Source organism: Accipiter gentilis, chromosome 5 (genome assembly GCF_929443795.1).
Source record: "Accipiter gentilis chromosome 5, bAccGen1.1, whole genome shotgun sequence".
Taxonomy (NCBI): domain Eukaryota; kingdom Metazoa; phylum Chordata; class Aves; order Accipitriformes; family Accipitridae; genus Astur; species Astur gentilis.
In genome coordinates this window covers 198,051-214,638 of record NC_064884.1, presented here as the reverse complement: position 1 = coordinate 214,638, position 16,588 = coordinate 198,051, and the positions used below count along the sequence as shown (strand labels likewise).

Sequence of the window (16,588 nt, the reverse complement as noted above, 5' to 3'; positions counted from 1 at the left end):
ATCCCCACAGAGAGTGTACGTCAAGATCTCAATTGCACCCCCAGGGGTGCTCGGGACAGGCCGTGCAGCGTGGGGACCGGTTGGTTTCAGGCAAGGGCTTATTAGCGTGCGTAACCTGCAAAGCCGCGGTGCGGAGACAGGGTGGCTCTCCCACCTGCACAACCAGCGTCAGCGAGGGCTCTGTCATCTGTCCCCTTACCCAGCACATCAGTGGTGTTGATCTGCAGTATCAGCCAGCTGTGGCCATTCTCTTTGTACGAGCCAAAGATGGTGAATATGGTGCTTTTCTCCCCGGGCTCGGTAAGCAGGCCATACACAAACACTGGCTTCTCCGAGAAAGTGAACGTTTTCCACGTTTCCCCTTCGTTTGTGCTGTACCTGGAGAAAAAGGATAGGGAGAGCTGCCAGGGGCAGGTCCTGCCCACCGCAGGGGACTCTCTCCTGGCCCCAGCCCAAGCGCCAGAAGCAATCCCCCTGCCCTGCCGCTTACTTGAGTTGGTCGGTCTCGGTGCCTTGCGCGACGGCCACAAGAATGCCACCGTGGTCGCCCCAGGTGTAATAGTGGGGTCCAGACAGTGCCTGGAAGAGAAACGGTGCCAAGGGGTGAATCAGAGCCATGCTGAGTTAAGGGAAAAGTCTGGCTGGAAAGCACGCTTTGTCAGAAATGCTGCCTGACCCGAGCTAATGTTTCGGGTCGCCTGGGCTGGCTGAGCCAAGTATCTGGAGGCACTAGAGGTTAGAGTGTTTATGGGCCAACATCTGTAGACAAGAGCAGCCAGCCCAATTTCCCTAAATGTATGGCTGTGTTTAAGAGCAGCACTGCGCTGTGGACTCTGCTCCTCCCGCGCCGTGTGCAGGGAAAGAATCAATGGAAAAACTGCCATTCCGTGAAACCAGAGTCCATCGCTCCCCCTCTCAGTCTGCAGCTCTTTGTCACATCTGCGGGGCTTTCGTGACACTCAGCGGGGACTCACCGCCTTCCTAGGACTGCAGATAAGTATTGGTTCTCAGGCCCTAAGGTTTTTTGAATGCTCAAAGAGAAGTGGGGCCATGGCACGTAGAAACAAGCCCCAGAGACAGTTCATACATCCATCCCGTGGAAAGAAACTGGTATTTCACACTCACCTCCAGCTCTATTTAGTGACAACCAATACAAAATTACCTTTGCTTTTCTATCTGGGGAGCCCGGTGCAGCTCAGGATGAAAATAGGAAGCACGTACGTGCCTGACTCTGCTCACAGGACGCACTAACGCACTTGGGGACGTTCTTATGCAGGGCACTGAATGTATTGTTTCTTTCTTTTCTGTGCTGTGAGATCATACCAGTGATCGGGAGAGCAATGAGCCTTCCAGCCTGCTGCTTGCCAAAGCCAAGAGGAAGGAGTTGTTTTACTGCTTCTCAGCTGAGGAACTACAGTGCTGGGTCATTCCGCACCTCCGCTCGCAATACAAAGGGCCCGATTAAGTCAGAAGCTCGGCGTTGTTAACCCTGGGTCGACGCTTCCTCGGCATGTTTTGATTGCACTTCAACGCAAACCTGCCTGCGAGCTGGGGAGGTTGGCATCCAAAAGTCTTGGCTTTCGGATACCCTTCCGTGGCTGTGAGCACTCCTGCCTTGCTGCGAGGCTCCCACAGGAAGAAACGACGGGTCCCCGCGGCTGCTCCCCAGCTGAATTTCAGAGGCACCCGCTCTCAGCCGGGGCCGGTCTCTGAACCACGGGTGGCTTTGGCAGCAGCCAGACCTGTGGCAAGTCCTCACCGCTGCCGCAGCTGCCCAGACATTAACCCAGACCGCGCAGCACTTACAGGAGGAAAAGGAGGTCATTTAATTCACGGGATTAAATAGCTTGCAGATGTTGAAATACCATATTACACTCGCAGCAGAATGCACAGGCAGACCACAAATACTGCCACAGACCAGAACACCCACTTAGTAAACAGCATCACACTCCCCATAAACCGAGGTCAACATCCCATTTTTCTGGAAGACACCGGAGCCTCTCCAGACACTCGTGCATACAAAGTCCTGTCTAAAAGGGGCCAGATGCCCCATGCCAGGGACAAGTCCTACCAGCTGAAGAAAAGAAATAAAGGAGGGAGCTCTCCTGCATTTGAACCCACCGCCTTCACCATGAGACTCATCTCCACGCCAACCCATGGGTGGTCCTTCACCTCAAGACCTTTTTGCCTTGGTCTCAAGGGACGTTCAGCACCTTCCAGCTACAGCTCTTGGATGCGTACGTGGAGGTCACCTTTAACGCTCAAAGGCTGCACGTTACTTATCTACATTGCTGCCAACATCCTACCTGCTGCACCACCACATTGGCTGAGCTGGCAAGCAAAAAAGCAGCCTTACCTCTCTCCACCTTGCTCCAGCACTGCTTGAGACATAGACATTGGTTTTTCTGGCCATGTTCTTGCCAATGGAGCCTAGGAGAACAGAAGAAATCGTTCTTCTTGAGGAATGCAAAGCAATTGCTTAAAACGAAGCCAGACACCTCTAATCTAATTTTATCTGTGAGCAAAATGACAACTATTGAGGAGCTGATTCTTCACGCTATAAACTAATCCCTTCAAAAGCAAATATTTTAAAGACTATGACAAGTTTTAAAAGCAGCTGGGGAAAAACCTATGGCTAGAAACATGATCAAACAAAAGGTGCAAACATTTTCTCCAGTACAAGAGTGAGATAAACAGGAATTTCTGTATGTTCAAGAAACCCTCCACATGGATAGCAGCAGGAAAGATCAGAGTAAAGCAGGCAAGTTTTCTCATGTCACCGTGCCGCAGTAAAATATACGAGCTGTAATTACTGTACAGGGATTGCAGCAGAGAAGGGACCGCAAAACATACAGTTTAATTACATTTTTGTAACGTGCATATGCAAACTAGATGCTGCCAAGTTCTTCACGTCCTGACAACAACGCGCCCCAAGCCCCCGTGCAGCTGCGGGAAGGAAAGCAGTACCAGTGGCGATGATCAGTCCCGGCGCCGACTCCTTGGAGAGAATGGGCATCCTACGCAGCTGGAAGTTAAGCAGCTGGCTCAGGCGTTGGGCCAGGTGGAGAGAGCAGCCCTGAGAAAACTGGAAAAGCAAAACACGGTGGCATTAATTCTCCATCCCGCACTCGCCCGTGCCCTCGCCCCACCTAGCGCGTCCCTCTCCGCTTGAAAAGGCGAGGAGGGACTCCCTCATGGTGGGACTGCCATTTCAAACTGTTTTGCAGGGGACTTCTCCTGCGCTCACCCCCCCTGCCCCTTCCCACCCCGCGCTACCTCGCAGTCTATCTGCTCCCCGTAGCGCGTCTGCACCGGGGGCTGCAGCAGCTCCCAGGTGCCCCCCTTGTCAAAGGTGATGACGGAGCGCATGTTCTCCTCGCTGAAGGAGCCATTGATCAGAGTGGCGATGTAGACGCCCCGCACGCCTTCGACGCGATGGAAGTCCGCAAAGGGCTCGTTGGCAAAATACCTGCGAGGGAACGCAAAGGTCGGATCAGCAAATCACAGCCTCCCTGGGTCTGGGGAGTGGGCGACTATCAAGCCTGGGGCTCAGGGCAATGCTTTGATCAAAGGCAGCCAAAAGCTACAGACTTTGGCTGGTGTTCTCATTTACCACAGCCGATTAGGCGCGACCCATGTTACCTGACCAAGGTGTCACTTCCAGCTCCTCCCGGGCTGTAGTAGAGCACGTTTTCTAAAGACAGCGAGAACTTCAGGCCTTCTGCCTCTGAGATGTAGAGGTTGGTACGGTTGTTATCGTGGCTGACGCACACAAACACCTGGTCCTCCGAGGCATCGGCAACATAATATTCCTTTGGGATGTAAACGACAGGCGAGCAGGCTTCATACGTGTGGGCATACAAGCAGGGTTTATGTATTGGACAGTTTAGCATTTCCTCTTAGCTAGGTGAAAGTTATTCTTCCCTACACCCATTTGTATTTTTTGCACTTGGCAAGTAAGTATCTTCCTTCTGCTTTTTGTGTTTCTCCTCCAACGATCACTATCCCCTGCCCTCTGCCCTGCACAACCCACTGACAAAGTCCCCCAGAAGCAACACTGAGTGCCAAGCCCCACTGGTGCCGAATGTGTCTCTGCCTGGACCCCACTGAGGCCACAGGCGCCTCACAGCCAGGAGCATGCCCCACTGCTTGGCCAGTGTCCTTGGCAAAGGAGGGAGAGAGGAGGTCTTCTCAGAAAGCACCACTTACCTTAATTGGATGCTTGGTTACGAACTGTGCCACGCGCATTGGCTTGCGGTTGAAGGAAACCCAGAGCTGGACTGAAGGCGGCTGCGAGCTGCCTAGCAAATGCTGCGGCAGAGCACAGGGACACGTTAGGAGTAGCTCTTGCCCCCAGAATCACCCTGGTCTCCAGCGGCGGCCAAAAGGCAGACTGGGGCAAACCCACAAACCACATGCCTGGGACATTACCCTCCCTGAGTGCGGGCAAAGCGTGGCAGCTGCCTGGGACTGATGGTGGGGAGCAGCATTCCCCGCTCCTGGTTTATGTTGCTGCAGCCAGCGCTCAGCAAGGGGAAAACCCACCCTTTCTGGATGGTCGAGTGGAGGTAAGGAGGCTGGTTTTAACTCCTCGTCTTTCTGCAGAGCAATCTGTCCTTTCCTTCCTATTTTTAACAATCTGTGCAAAATGAAAGGCACCAGCGAGAAGCCAAAAAAGTAAAAAGCTGGGGGCAACCTATTTTGCATGGGATGCCAATGGTGAGAACCTAAACCCAGATTTAGGCTCCAAAAATAAGCGGCCTGATTTTCCCAGGCTCTGTATCGCTAAGCAACCATGCCTCCCATAGAAAGGAGAAGAAGTCAGAGTACTGGATGCCTCTGCCACCCAGCCTGTCCTCTCTCCAGCGCCACTGCTGTGGCTGAGGTTTGATGCAAGCGCCCAATTCCAGACTTGTCTGAAACTGGCCAACAGCTGCAAAAAGCATAGGGGGGCCTTGGCTGCAGAGGGACCAAAAGACTGCTTTCGCTCACCAGCATCCTCTTTTCTTAGGAAAGCAAACTGAAAATCCAGCTTTCTTTCCAGGCTGGAGCACGTTAGGCTACTTGGACCTAGTCCACATTTGATGGTAATCCTCTCTGACAAGCGGCCTCCTAACCACCGAGCTGCTAAGCCACATCCCCCTTCCCCTGCCGCCCCCCACCCCGCCATCCCCCGCCTTGCTGGCCTTCCCAGGCATCCTGTGGTTTTTCCCGGGTCCCAGCTCTTTGCAGCCTGACCTATTTCTGCCCAGCCTGCTGAAAGCAGGCGTACGGAGAGGCTGCCTCTCCGAGCCCCGCTGGGAGAGCAGCACCGGTAGGTGTTGCTTTGTCCACAGCAGCACGAGGTCAAGTAGGGAAGGCAGGCAGCTGCAGACAGCCTGAGCGACACGTCCGCGACAAGCTGGGACAAGGTACAGCAGCAAGGAGCGTCATCCCTAGCAAACGCTCTCGCTACGCTTTAGAGACAGGTCCCAGCTGAAAGCAGAGCTATTGCCCGCTGTGGCCGTGGCGGTACTGTACCAAAGCATCAACCGTGACTGTCAGCAGCAAATCACTCGCGTGATACTTACCACCGACTTTGTTGCAAACATGTATTTGTCCCTGAGCTGGAAGTCTTCAACATCTTCCAGGATTATCTCTTTATTTTCTCGGCTTTGAAAGAAATCGGTGCTGCGAATGACAGTCGAAGCCCCAGAAGGCTCGTGCCGCTCAACGTACACTGTATTTGGCTTATCATAGGGCTCAACTCCCCTAAGAAGAACAAAAAAGGTGGTGGTGGCATTAACCCTGCACTCACCGAGCAATGCAGAAGGCAGCAGGTACCAAGGAGCAGGAGACCTTTCAAGAGATGGGGTGGGCAGGCAAGAATCGGGGGGAATGCGGAGCACCCCGGGTGCCTGTGTCGGTGGCTGTCTTTTGTCGCCCCACCGTGCCACATCCCCACAGCGCAGGGTCTCTGGTGGGTGAGGGGAGCAGGGGGCCGGGGCCGGAGCACACTTTGGTACCTGGGTCCTTGGTTTGGACAGGGCAGCAAACAAGGCGAGAGGTGAGGAGCAAGAGAAGGCGGGAGCTGGGCCTAATGCACGGGTGCGATACATACCAAGAAAAAGACTTCACGTGTTCCTGAATCATTATCCAGGTCTGGCCAAAATCATCCGATTTCCAGAGCTGCAACGACAAAGGCGAGCGATGCCAGCGGGACTGGGCAACCAAACAGACCCAATCCTTTAAGAGACCCAACCTCAGGCAGCAAAGGCAGGACGGACACGCGTCCGTCGCAAAACCGTGAACTACTTTGATGACTTCTCTTTACGTGGCAGCTGCCCGGAGCAACAGCAATCTTTCTAGCTGCAGAAGAATAATCCAAAGAGGAAAAAACTGCCCTTTAGTCTCCTACCAGAAGGATTTCCCATTGTCTGTTGATCCGCCTGGTTTTACACTAACTCAGAAATAAAAATAATTTGTTATAACGTACTTGTGGAGCGCGATAGCAAGGGTAAATAATTGGGCAGAGCAGTCTCCCCCTCGGAGGCTGTTACAACCCCAAGCACAGCCACAGGCTGTTGTGGCAGATCTGCAGGCGCTGGCATGGCAAAGGTCAAGAGGAGAGATAGTATCTTTGATGGTGCAACAAAAGCAGCAGTGATAAACAAGCCAGCCTGCAGGCACATCAGCCCCTCTGCAGATCCTGTCCCTCAAAGGACATGTGTCCCCAAAACCTGCCTGTTTTTTTCCCAAGCACTGGGGTAGCAGCCAAGCTGCAATTTTTGCCTCTTTTTTGCAGGTACATGGATAGGGCCAGCCAGACTCCGGTCTCGACAGTCAGTCAAGCAGCTCGCCCAGGGAAGGTACGGCTCCCAGTGAGCTCCGTCCCCTGGGGAAGGCATCAGCAGCGCCCAGCAGGCACCCTGCTACGACCGGACTGAAAACCGCATTGTTTATGCTGCCTGTGTCTATCTGAAGGTGCTGTAATTATTTAGAATCTTTACCCAATAGGTCCGGGGGGGGGGGGAAAGTGTTTGGTTTCAAGAAGCAATTTGTTATGCAAGACCCAAAGCCAGACCTCACGCCCACATGAAATACTGCAGAGGTCAGTCCTGCCTCAGCTGCAAGCGCTCCGCGGCTAGTTACGACCGCAATAGCTGGGGAGATCAATACAGTCAGGAGTGGTGTGGGTGAAGCACCGGCATAAATGAAGGAAAAGGGAGAGGAAATGTTTAAGCCAGCCATCCTGCAGGTCCTATACCCTCACCGCTCCAGATGTCAGAAACCAGGCTGACCTGTAGGGAAGGGGCAATTCGAGATCAGACACCCTGGACGGTCAAAGCATGAACCCACGCAGCGCTGGCATGAGGCAGGGTGGCTCTCGGCACCCCGTAAGGGCTGTGGGGCACATAATGGGTCAGGGGGAATGCCACAGCAGGGCAGAGGCTGGACGTTGGCCCTCCCGTCTAAGCAGAAGCACTCACCTGTTTTTTTGGGTGAGACCTGTCAAAGCCCAAGAGGAGGTTGGGGTTCCTGCCATGCAGGAGGAGGTCCGCTGCTCGGAAGGGAATCGAGAAGCCTTGAATATTGTTGCAGAAGTCGGTGGTGATCCAGAGGTATGGGACAAAGGCATCCACGAAGATATACTGGGAAGAGAGGGACCGACAAGGAAGGAGGAAAGCAGGCAGTCAGCCTCCAGGAGGTCAGAGCAGAGCTCAGGCTATTGGTAAAACAGGCACACGTCCCAGGGGAGCCTCTGGGAGGGCAAACTCCGGAGAGAAGGAATTTGCCTGCCCCAGCCACCCCCTCTCCCACCACGCTCCAATGCTCCTGAGCATCGCAGAGCCATACAGGAGGTAGAGCAGCCCGGCATGTCCCGCCTCTGCCCCAGGGACCCCCAGGACGGCCTGAGGGGCTCTCCCAGTAAGCAAGAGGACCGTGCAAAAACAGCCTTCGGTCCCCATCTGTGGAAGAGGCCCGTCCCTCCCTGGTGCCGCAGCGGAAAGGCCCATGTGAGCACTTGGCCTATGCAAAGACAAGTTTTCAGCGTGACCCATGGATGCGGGTCGGGGCGATTGCACGCCCGGTTCCCGCAGCCTGGCTTTGGAGAAGAGAATACCTACAGGGATGGCAAGCGGCAGCTTCAGCTGCTGCAGGGCAAGGACATCTCACCTCACCCTAGGAGAGCTTCAGCCAGGAGAAAGGTGACCTTGATGTAGATAAAGCCTAAATAAATATTTATGTCTGCAGCTCTGTAACGATGCTAGCGATGGGCACGCAGCTCGTCGCTCTATTGGGACGAGCCGCTACAGATGCGGTCGCTCTGCCACCACAATACCTTTGCAGTTACTCCTCCCACAGCAAGGAGCAGCTATATCGCTACAGCCACCATGGCATAACTGCCCCAGCACTGAGGGCCTCGTGTTCGTGCTGTCGGCGGCGATAAAGCGGCACTGCCCTGTGGGGGAGCCTGGCTGGGGCCAGCTGCCGTATCCTCCTCACCCTCTTGTTGTCGGCCGGGCTGTGGTAGAACTGGGCGATGGCCACCTCGCTGCTGTTCTCCCCGCCGAAGCCGAACTTTTCTGAAATTTTCTTAAAACTCTTTCCGTAGTCATAAGACACGTAAACCTGCAAAGAAGAAGCCCCAGCGTGAGGAGCTTAAAGCTCTGGGTTCCTTTCTGACAGATTTGGCAAAAACTCCAAAAACTACAAGGGGAGAAGCCTTAGAGATTGCCTGAGCCAGCCTTTCAGGGCTCAAACCTGGGAGGCAACACAGAGGATACCAAATGGTTCTTTTTGTGCCTCTGAACTCAAACTTATGGGCCTCTCTTTCATCTTCCCAGCACATGAGAGAAAGGCAGGCTGTAGCTCAGCAGCCGCTGACACCTCCCCTGGCACAGAAGCAGAGAAGGTCCCCCAGGACAGCGCCAGGCTGCATTACTTACATCGCTGTTTTTGGGACCCAGCAAAGACAGGCTGTCTCTGGCCAAGGCCACGATCACGTTGCTCTTCTCTCCCGCCCAGTGAACGACCATCTGATTGTGGGAATCGTTGAGGCTGACCTGCAATGCCAAGGAAAAGGGCACTCTGAGCCACAGCCTCACCTGCAGGGATAGTTGGAGAGCAAACACCTACTTGCATCACCCCTCCTGGGAAATACACAGATTTAGGGGAAATTCATTCAAACCAGGGGCAGAAGTTAAACAGTCCAGAAGGCAAACAGCAGAGGGGCATTGTGTGTCCAGCCCTTCAGACCTCAGATGTGCTCATGGGCACGCCTGGGGCGAGCTCAGCTCCAGCCTGGAGCGCTAGAACGCAACGGGATGGCCTACAGCTGTCTGGTGTGCACCAAGGGCTTTATCTTTCCACCACCATTTCCCAAGGTTGCTGTGCCCTCATCCCACTCCCACCTCCCCCTGCAGTCTCATTTAAAGCCCCCCGCCCCGCCTTAAAGCACAGCCAAGCAAGCTAGTGGCCGCTCAGCATGACAGGGGTTGGAAACCTCTGCCAACGCGACGGGGATTACGTGGACATTGCCACCGAGCCAGGGCTGCCATCGCTTATATCGAGGCCACTGCTCGCTGCAAGCCAACAAATGGTTAAAGAGAAGGCTTCCCTGGCGGGGGGGAGCAGGCGTTGGAGTGTAGCCCCACATATAGCAGCATCTCTTACGAACATGTTGGCAAAAAGCATGTGCCTGAAGGGGTTAGTCTTCCCTTCATTCTTCCTCAGAGAACTAGGATTCGGGGGATGATGAGAACAAAAACCAAAACCAAGGACCAAGAAATGATTTCAAATCCGGGCTGACTAGGCGCAGGGCCGCAGGGAAACAGAGTCACCTTTCTACGGCGACTTCTGTACCCTAAAGGACGCGCTGGTTTCTAAAACAAACACAGTTGTACACGATCCCATTATTCCTCGTCCATGCGTTGTATCTGGCAGTGCTGTAACTGCACCAGTCGCAAAGGGCCGGTTTCTATGGGGAAGCTATCGCAGCATCGCCGCGGCAGGAGCTCGAGGCACAGGAGACTCTGGGCAAACTGGGTGCCTGTAGCGACTGCTGCCAGCGAGCGGGGATGGTCACCCTTGCTGCGTGAAGTAGCTTGGCAGCAGCCATAGCTCGGCCACACATGGGCACCCCCATAGCTGCAGCGCCAGACGTGCGTGCCCGAGCCCCCACACTCGGGGAAGCTGTAAAAATACAGGGCTAAGCCCTTCTTAGGCCTGATACCCTGCGGCTCCCACTGACCCCGGGACCAGCGAGGAGCACCGCCCGGGGTAAGGGGATGGTTTAACCTCTGCCAGCAACTGGTAAATAAAATGCTTGGAAAAACCACGTCTTTATTCTGGAAGGAGGGGGGGCGAGTGAAGCCAGAAGCCCTCAAATCCCTCTTATGCAATAGGCTCACACAAGGCAGGGGGGGGAATCAAAATCTGGCAGAGAGGCAGCGAGCAGCCTCCAGGGCTGGTGCCCCTAGCTGCACCCCCACCTGCTCAGCCAGAGACCCCCCCCCACCAGGCAAACCATGCCGTAGCACCCAGATAGGAAACACGGCGGAGATTTAGGTCAGGCAGCAGCATCAGCTACAAAGCAAGCTGGTGGTAGTCTTGCACACCCGCTGGAAAAAAAAGAAGCGAAGCTGTTTGAGGATGCAGGGAAACAGGGCAGAGAAGAAGGAATTGCTGATGCCCACTGAGACAGCCGACATACAGCCTCGGGTCTGAAAACCAGAGCAGCTCTACGCTCCCAGCCCCCAATCTCCGTCCCCTCCTTTAAAAGTGGAATGACCCTATCTAAATCTCTTACATCTGTATCAGTTATTTTGGGTGCAGCTTTTTTGGGTTGTCAGCTGTGCCCAGGCTGAGGTCACTGGCTTCAGGCAAAGGGCTAGGTTTATTAGCCTGCCTAGAGTTTTGCTGTTACCTGGAGGGAAGGGGTATAGCGAGGGGGAGCCTGTAGTTGCACATTCAGAGACAGGAGCAACCCTGCCCGGCTTCCCTTCCCCGGGAAAGCGCCTCAAGAGAGATTTGTCTGCTCCCCCAAGGGAAGCCGAAGTCTGGATGTGCCAGACCTGTCCAGCTCCCTTCAATCAAGAGGGGCTTGTTACTACCTGTGTGGCAATTTCAGTAGCACTTTAAGGGTATTTTCCGCAAGAAATCCGACACTAGGACAGTTGCAAAACCAGAAAAACCACAGGAGGCTCCTACTGCACCTTGCTGTAACCTCAGCAATAAACCTCTATAGCTTTTTTCTGCCTGAGCTAAAAGAGACAAGGAGCCCCAGAGAGACTCCTCTTCAGAGCAGGGAGACCTGGGAAGTCTAGTGAAACCCCAAGACCAGGGGCACCGTGTTTGGGCTCAGAGGAGCCAGCTGAGCCTCATTACTCATCAGGAGCCACATGACCTTTGGCAGCCTAATTAGGGCAGAGCTGCTATAAAGGCCAAACTTGGCGTGAGCAAGGTTTGCGTCCCTGGTAGGAGGGGGGAAGAGTAGCGCCAAGTGCCTAGGGGCTGTGCTCAGCAGAAAGTTTAGGAGCAGTGAAAGACTGCTCAAGTGTGTCTTGCTAAGGCATGTAAAGAAAGAGAAGCCACTGGAAGGATGCCTTACGCTGTAAGTCCCCCGGGAAGGGCTCATGCAGCAGCGTCTCAGGTTTAGGAGCCTCACGTGTTTGTCTCTGCTGGTACGGGATACCACAGCTGGTGGCTGAGCAGCCCTGCTATGGCCCTTTGGAGCTTTGTGGGGACCCGAACGGCTCAGGGGAGCAAGAAATGGGACCCTGCAGCACCGCACTGTGCCCTGGGTGTAAAGCACCTGACGTCGCATTGACCAGGATGTTTTTTGTGAAACAGCTTTAAAATAAGGCTGTTGTTATCTCCAACAGGAGTAACCCTGCCCCTCTTGCTGGGACAAGTCTCCTTTGGCAGAAGCCTGCTGTCACAGACTCCCCTACCTCCCCTACCGGGGGAAACCTTCCTTGGGAGCTGGTTTAACCTGTGAACGGGCAACGGCTGGTGCCCAATGGAAACAGCATTTAGCATAAATTCTGCTTAATGAGGAAATGGTTTGGTCTTTGCCAAGTGATTAACTGTATATGAAATATGCATGAAATTCTAATTTGTCCTCCTAATATGTAAGGTGCCAAATGAAGTCCAGGAGGGGAGAACTGGAGCCAAGACATGGAGGAAGCTGCTTGTAGCTCTAGTTAAAGTAGTTAAAGCTGCTAGCTTCGCTCACACTATATATTTATTTTTTATTAGCAGGATCTTCCAATAAAGGAATCCCCTCCAGAAACGGAGTGAGAAGACAGCCCTCAGAGCTGCCGTCCAGTGGAAGCATGCCCCAGAGCAGGTACTGAGCTCCCTTGTGGCTCAAGGGGTGCAGCTGGAGCTGAGCACTCCCAGCCTGGGCTGGGAGGGGGAGTGTGGTGTGGATGCATGGCACTGCACTGAGACAGTAGCACTGCCTTGACGAGCCTACAGAGGCGATGACTGTCGGTAGGTAAGCGGACACGGGTGTGTAGCGTGTGGTGCCAAGCTCCTTGAGCGCCTGGGGCAGGGGCAAACACCCCGATCCCGTGTTCCTCAGCACCTGCAATGCCTAAGTGCCAGCTCCCCTTCCTGTTGCATCCCTCTCAGTTGCTTATGCCCAGAATTCAGAGGTTGGGGCAGGATTTTGGTTGCTAAGCTCGGCAGAGGCGGCTCAGCCCTCGCACGTGACAAATGGCAGCGTTAGCGAAAGCCCCGGGCTCTGAAATGGTGCAGGCTGGCCAGGAGATGAGCAACTCTGGCATGGGCACCTCACTGTAGCCGCTTGTATGGCTGCTGGCAGGCTAGACAGCAGTATCTCAGGCCTTTCCATTGCCGGAGGACTCTAAATCCCAGCCTTTGAGCCACTGGCAAGGGCGAGCTGCTCTGTGTAGGAAGCGTAACTTCCCCGTGCAGAAATCACAGTGTTAGCCATGATGAACCACAAGTAGAAATATTGTGCGTTTGCTGATTCATAATGGCCCCTAGCACCCACGTGCAGTGACGAGTGTCAGGACAGTGTTAGGGGCTATTCTTGGTGCCAAGCGGGCTCGGGAGCTACCTGTGCATGTTGATGGGTTTTCTTGGTTGAGAATTAATGCTCCAGCTATAGGACTTCAACTGTGGCTTGACCCAGGTGCTCGCTATTAATCAGGAAGTGATGCAGCATGACTTCTCAAGGGCTGAGGCTCAAGGCTGTAAAATTGGGGGTGCACAGGCAAAAGACTCCTAGGGATCATTTATGTGTGTTTGAAGGCTGTCGGGAGATGCTTGCAGAAGAGGAATCGGCTAAACATTTTGTATCCGGTAGCTGAGGGAACAAGGATGGGGCTAAAGAAAGCTATTGCTGAAAGGGGTCAGAAGCGAAGCCGCAGCTCGGTTAGCATAGGGCTTTGAAAGGAAAGGTGCTCTCACCAGGGTCCTCATCATTCCGCCTCACTGGAAACCGCAGCGGACAAGTGCCGGGCCTTTGCGTCCCCATTTCCGCTGCCTCCCCCCCTGCCCCCGGCAAGGCTTACGCAATAGCCCGGCATCACGGATGAGTCAAGTGTCATGGGTGGCTACTGCATTCCCGGCACGCCGTGTTCCTCGCGTGCTCCTACTAAAGCTTCATTACTGTACCTTCTGCTCTGCTCCCGAGCATCTGTTTCTAGCCCTGCTGCGATATTTTAAAATACAGTCTGTGCCTGCCATAGCACTGCTTGTGGCTTGGACTGAAAATGCTAGGGTCTGAAATCATTGATACGAAACACGGGTGACTCATTTCAGAGAGTGCCAGGCTCATGTTAATTTTGTTAATACTGAAATCATCTGCTTGCAGAGCTGTTTTCTCTCTGCTACCACCAACAGAGCTCTCCATTAGCTGTTGTTTCTAGAAGAAGGGAAAAGGGCAAGGGAGGGGGAAGACTGGGGTGGAGGCAGGAGCCCCGTTTACCCCACAAACGAGCAGGTCCCTTGGCAAGAAGGTCCCGGAGATGGGGTCTCTTTCTAAATTGAAGCAGGGAGGGGGAAAGGTGATGAGGAATCGAGGCTGCCCTGGTAAATTTGGTTAAGTGCTGATGAAGGTCACTCCCCCCTAACCAAGGCACGGAGGAAGGCTGCAGAAAAGGTCTAAAGCGCTGCCAGTGAAGCATGCCACAAGCTAGTCATTGCAACTACAGAAACCTTAAGTGATGCCCCTGGGACGCCGCAACGCTTGCTTAGTCCAACAGCAGGATCTCTGAGGAACCTGCCGAAGGGGAAACAATGAAAAAACCCACAAATGGCTTCCCTGGCTGCCATAGTGCCAGGAGCAGGAACTGCATGGCTTCCAGAGACCTGTCTTTCCTGGCAAGCTTGGGTGCAAAAGCAAGTGCTGGGAGAGGGGCAGGGGTGCCTGTGCCCTGTGCAGATGCAGCGATGGGGAGGGATATCTGCCAATGCAAGGAAAGAAGGAAAGGATGGGGGGGGCCGGGAGCCTGCGGCCAGCCCTCTGCCGGGACATGCCGTCATGACCCAGGGCACCTCCAGAAGGGTAAAGTCTGATCTGGGAAGGTCTCTGCTGGGCTGGCAAACCAGGTCAAAATTAAGTACGGTTCAATTCCGACGCAGCATGATTGATGTCTCCGTGCACGTAGCTGGATGGCATTTACCGTACGAAGCACTTTCTGTCTTCTCTGAAAGAAGAAAGGCTCTTTGCCAGTTTGCAGGTTGTGAGCAAAGGGAGCTAAGCGGGACTTTCTACTTGGGATGTGCTAACAGTCTCAAAAGAAGAGAAGTGTCAGCTCTCTCTGCTCGGGCACTATTTTGACCACATGCTAACAGTATTTTAGGGTAGCTCAGCAGCACAACCAGGGCGTGTGTAGCATGCATCGTGAGGGCTGTGGGAAGGGACTCCCGTGGCCGAGCACAGCTCGGCCCACAAGCTGCAGCGTGGCTGCCGACTGCCCTCCTGCCTGTTTGTGCCTGCTGCTTTAGCCGGGGGGCTTGTCTCCTGGGGAGTGCTTAGCTTTCTTGGTACTCTGCGAGTGTGCTGTCCCACAGTCATAGAGACGTTAACAGCTCCTGCGCGCAGTCATCACTGTGGTGTTACGTTAATGGGAGGTGTTCTTCTCGGCTGTCTTGAAAAACTTCTGTCTTGAAGATCACTGAGTGGCATCATAGTGCAGTGTTGGTTTTAATCTAATGCAGGCTGCTTTAATGCATGTGGTGCTCCAAGTGCTAGCAGCTGAGGAGGTCATCTTGGGTCTTTGTCGGTGTGGAGGGGTGGGGGGTGTCAAGGTCAAGCACGTGGGCTGATCAAAGGTAATTTTGTAGTAAATGGCCTGGAAATGATGAAAACCTGGTCCTTTTTTGCAAAGACAAGGATCAGTTATCACCAGGAAACAGGAAGCTTGAGAGCAATGAAGTAGGGCCCCTGCAGAAGGGAAGAGATGAGCTGATATTAGGGCAGGTAATAATGCCAGTTCAGGGGATGGGGAGGCGCGGGGGTTAGGAGCACAGGGAGAGGCTTGAGGCCTCACAACGGCAGCATGCAGGGCCAACTGTCTGCCGCAGGAGCCGCCAGTGGGTTGGATAAGATGTCTTTTGTCCCAGAGTGGTTTAAGGCAAAGGCTTCTTGTGAGTTGCATGGTTTTGGGGGACGTTTCGGATAAGCCCTTTCCGAAGAAGGGAAAGGGATGTCTGCAGACAAAGGTTAGACCTGTATTATTTATTAGTGTAAACGCTCTCCATAACTGTGATCCTCTCTTTTGCACCTCAGGAGCAGCAGACAGAGGCCGGCCTTCTGCCTTGGTGCTTCTCTTCACTGTCTGCCACGGCTACGATGTGACACTTGTGAGATGGCCAGGCTCACGGTCATGGAGGACACTTCGACCCAGCAGGCAGGTACGCAGCCAAAGCAGCTACTTGTCTTTTCCTTGTTTGTTGTAGTAAGTGAAGTCCTTGCAGGAGATGTGGTTCGTGGCTGGCTTTCCCCCAGGAGGGGACAGGATTTATGTGGGATGGTGGGGATGTACTCAAAGTAAAATCCTAGAGCTGAGTACCTGTATCCAGGTCTGAGCAGGGATGTGTAGGTGAGAGCACGGAAGCTGTTAAGGGACAGGAGGGCGGGCTGAGGATGAGCCGCTGCCTTGGTAGCCAGGGACTCACACCAGGATGAGGAGGGCAGGGTGCGGTGCTGAGGTTGCTGAAAGGGGTTTGGGGAGCGCCGCTGGCCCTGCGGGGGTGTAGGCAGCAGTTGTCTTGCCCTGGGGATGCTTCTCTGCTGTCAGTGGCGTGCTAGAAAAGACCTGTCACGTGTCGGTGCCTGCTTCGTAACCGTCTGTCCATTGGGACGTTCGCCAAGAGTCCTGTAGAGGTGAGGGCCGTGCAAGGGAAGAAAACCCACTCTTGTCTCAAAGCCAATGGTTTCTGGAGTTGTGCGTTTGATCTCTTGATTGCTGGTGCTTTGGAGTCCAAAAGGCAGGGAAAAGCCACAAAAGCACAGGGTTTTGGGCTACTGGTGTTGCCATTCGCTGAGGTTCCCAAGAAGTTTTGCTGCAGCCATGCGTGCAAGCTGTGTGAGCCTGCCCACCAAGGATGTCATTGGTGGTGAGGA

The 16,588-nt window shown here is 54.1% G+C and overlaps 1 protein-coding gene across 2 annotated transcripts in view; it reads right to left on the bottom strand.

Moving 5' to 3' along the window:
* Positions 1–16,588, bottom strand: part of SORL1 (sortilin related receptor 1) — a 48,496-nt gene that overhangs the window by 28,757 nt on the left and 3,151 nt on the right. For both annotated transcript variants that reach the window (XM_049799827.1, XM_049799829.1), the window contains exons 2-13: positions 8,931–9,047; positions 8,488–8,613; positions 7,470–7,631; positions 6,101–6,168; positions 5,571–5,751; positions 4,210–4,311; positions 3,643–3,812; positions 3,277–3,469; positions 2,968–3,085; positions 2,357–2,430; positions 491–579; positions 200–378 (exon numbers count right to left, since the gene is read on the bottom strand). In XM_049799827.1, coding sequence (XP_049655784.1) covers positions 200–378; positions 491–579; positions 2,357–2,430; positions 2,968–3,085; positions 3,277–3,469; positions 3,643–3,812; positions 4,210–4,311; positions 5,571–5,751; positions 6,101–6,168; positions 7,470–7,631; positions 8,488–8,613; positions 8,931–9,047 — 1,579 coding nt within the window. The remainder of the gene's footprint in view (positions 1–199; positions 379–490; positions 580–2,356; positions 2,431–2,967; positions 3,086–3,276; positions 3,470–3,642; positions 3,813–4,209; positions 4,312–5,570; positions 5,752–6,100; positions 6,169–7,469; positions 7,632–8,487; positions 8,614–8,930; positions 9,048–16,588) is intronic.